The sequence below is a fragment of the Austrofundulus limnaeus genome, unplaced genomic scaffold (assembly GCF_001266775.1).
Source record: "Austrofundulus limnaeus strain Quisiro unplaced genomic scaffold, Austrofundulus_limnaeus-1.0 Scaffold477, whole genome shotgun sequence".
Classification (NCBI taxonomy): Eukaryota; Metazoa; Chordata; class Actinopteri; order Cyprinodontiformes; family Rivulidae; genus Austrofundulus; species Austrofundulus limnaeus.
In genome coordinates, this window is record NW_013952879.1 from 102419 (window position 1) to 105653 (window position 3235).

The 3235-nt window shown below is 49.0% G+C and overlaps 1 protein-coding gene across 2 annotated transcripts in view; it reads left to right on the plus strand.

The window, feature by feature from the left end:
• Positions 1–3235, plus strand: part of LOC106529932 (cytosolic phospholipase A2 gamma) — a 35373-nt gene that overhangs the window by 24920 nt on the left and 7218 nt on the right. Inside the window, exons 2-4 of one of the 2 annotated variants that reach the window (XM_014025461.1) lie at positions 194–428; positions 506–611; positions 684–824. In XM_014025461.1, the coding sequence (XP_013880915.1) occupies positions 234–428; positions 506–611; positions 684–824 (442 nt within the window). In that variant the 5' untranslated portion in view covers positions 194–233. Of the gene's footprint in view, positions 1–8; positions 429–505; positions 612–683; positions 825–3235 lie in introns of those variants that run through there. The other variant, XM_014025462.1, reaches the window with a different exon arrangement.

Genomic DNA, 3235 nt, shown 5'->3' on the forward strand with positions numbered 1-3235 from the left:
TGTGTGTGTGTGTGTGTGTGTGTGTGTGTGTGTGGGTGTTTTTTCCAGTGTATATAAAACATTATTGCTGTTCCTCAGAAACGAACATAATAAGAGGGTTAAAATATTTATGAAATCACATGATGTTGTCGTTCACATTTGTCTTGTGATGTTACATGGTAGTTGTTATAGTCATTCTTTGAGGGGCAGTAAGGCTTTTTTGAACATGTGTATCAGTCTCACTTCCTGTCCACATGAACAGGTCCATGGCCTCCCTGTACAGTGACCCTAAGTGGAGCTCCAACATGGAGGATGCTGTGTCCAAACTATCAGGTTCTGGGGTTGAGTTAAAACAGGCTCTGGCCTGGGTGGGTGAAAAAACTAAAGAGGAAAACTTCTCTCTCACTGATATTTGGGGAGTTCTTACCACTGCTGGGGTCATGAAACAGGTACCAGGGACACTTGCAATACAGCTTTTCTGAAATTCAACAAACACAAAAAGTTATTTAAAGTGGTTTCTCATCAGATGAATGAACGGCAGCTCTCACATGAGGTCGACAGGGACGTCACCAATCCATACCCTATCTACTGTGCTGTAGAGAAGCACAGCTTCTCAAATGGGCCTTTCAAAGGTAAATGCATGTGTCCATGAAAAATTATAGATTTTTGTGCAGCAAAGTAAAGTAGACTGACTTGTCTCTTAGGAAAATGGTTTGAAGTAAGCCCCCATGAAGCAGGATTCACAGAGTTAGGCCTCTTTGTTGAAACGTCTCTCCTGGGCAGCAAATTCAAGAGTGGAAAACTGCTGGAGAAGAAGCCAGAGATGGACATTATCCAGTTTCAAGGTGTGTTTCTACAGAAATATCATAACATGCATTTATCCATTTTTACTTGCACAAAATCATTTTTTCACATTCTGAAAAACAATTTCATTAGTGAAAGTCACACATTTGTTGTCAGGGACTTCTTGCCCCCCCCCCGTAGGGTCACCCAAGGCAAACAGGTCCTAGGTGAGGATCAGACAAAGTGCAGCCCAAAGACCCCTTATGATGAATGCCACAAATGGACTGAGTGTTCCCTCGCCCGGATGCGGGTCACTGTTGCCCCTCTCTGGAGCCAGGCCTGGAGGTGGGGCACAGTGGCGAGTGCCTGTTGGCTAGACTTTTGCCCATGGAGCTCGGCCAGGCACAGCCCGAAGAGGAGACATGGTTCCCCCTGCCCATGGGCTCACCACCTGTGGGAGGGGCCAAAGGGGTCTGGTGCAGTGTGTCATGGGCATTAGTCGAAGGTGAGGACCCTGGCAGTCTGACCCTCAGCTTCAGAAGCTGGCTCTAGGGACGTGGAATGTCACCTCTCTGGTGGGGAAGGAGCCTGAGCTGGTGTGTGAGGTTGAGAGGTTCTGACTAGATATAGTAGATATAGATCTGGCTCTGGAACCAGTCTCCTCGAGAGGTATTGAACACTCTTCCACTCTGGAGTTTCCCTTGCTGGGAGGCGAAGAGCAAAAGTGGGCTTATTGCACCCTATCTTGGTGCCTATACATTGGGGTGAACGAGAGGGTAGCCTCTCTCCATGTATGTGTGGGGGGACGGGTCCTAACTGTTTGTGCCTATGCGCCTAAAGCAGTTCAGATTATTCACCCTTTTTAGAGTCCTTGGAGGGGGTGCTGGAGTGTGCTTCTAATGGTGACTCCGTAGTTCTGCTGGGGAACTTTAATGTTCACGTGGGCAATGATGGTGAGTCTCTGACACACCACCCTTCCCCCCGGGCTGGTGCGTTGTTATTGGACTTCTGTGCTCATCATGGATTGTTCATAATGAATACCATGTTTACGCATAAGGGTGTCCATATATGCTCTTGGCACCGGGACACATTAGGCTGCAGTTCAATGATGATCTTTGTTGTTGTTCCATCTGCTCTGTGGCATATAGAGAGGGTCTGCTGGGAATGTCTGGCAGAGTCTCCAGTCAGTCTGAGTTTCAACTCACACTTCTGGGAGAACTTTAAACATGTTCCAGGGGAGGTTGGGGTTGGGGACATTGATTCCGAGTGGGCCATGTTCTGGCAGTCTAAGCGGATTACAGCTCAGATGGTCGCTGAGGCAAAAACTTGGGCGTGGGAGGAGTTTGGAGAGGCCATGGAAAAAGACTTCATTATGGCTTTGAGGCGATTCTGTTCCACCATCCTGCTTCTCAGGGAGAAAACTTTTCACCACCAACACAGTTTATGGTGGGGATGGTGCGCTGCTGTTCTCAACTCGGGATGTTGTGGGTCAGTGAGCAGAATATTTTGAAGACCTCCTCAATCCTACCAACACGTCTTCCAACGAGGAAGCAGAGTCTGGGGACCCTGGGTCAGACTCTCCAATCTCTGGTGCAAGGCATCAGAGGTGGATGAGATTTGCCCGGAGTTTCTTAAGGCTCTGGATGTTGTGGGGTTGTGTTGGTTGACGAGACTCTACAATATCACATGGATATTGGGGCAGTTCCCCTGGATTGGCAGACCAGGGTGGTGGTCCTCCTGTTTAAAAAGGGGGACTGCAGAGTGTGTTCTAACTATAGGGATCACACTTCTAAGCCTCCCTGGTAAGATATGTTCAGGGGTCCTGGAGAGGAGGGTCCATTGGATAGTCAAATCTCAGATTCAGGAAGAGAAGTATGGTTTTCATCCTGGTCGTGGAACAGAGGACCAGCTCTACACCCTCAGCAGGGTCCTGGAGGGTACATGGGAGCTCGCCCAACCAGTCTACATGTGTTTTGTGGACTTGGAGAAGGTGTTTGACTGTGTCCCTCGGGGACTCCTGTGGGGGGGTACTCCGGGAGTATGGGGTACCAGGCCTGTTGATACGGGCTGTTGGGTCCCTGTTTGACCAGAGCTTGGTCTGCATTACCGGAAGTAAGTCAGACTCATTTCCAGTGAGAGTTGGACTCCGCCAAGGTTGCACTTTGTCACAGATTCTGTTCATAATTTTTATGGATGGAATTTCTAGGAGCAGCCACAGTGTTGAGGGGATCCGTTTTGGTGACCTTAGGATTGCATCTCTGCTTTTTACGCATGATGTGGTCCTATTGGCTTCATCAGATGGTGATCTCCAGCTCTCACTGAAGCGGTTCGCAGCAGAGTGTGAAGCGGCCGGGATAAGTATCAGTGCCTCCAAATCTGAGACTATGGTCTTGAGCTGGAAAAGGGTAGACTGCCGCCTCCAGGTTGGGGAATAGGTCCTGCCCCAAGTGGAGCAGTTTAAGTATCTTGGGGT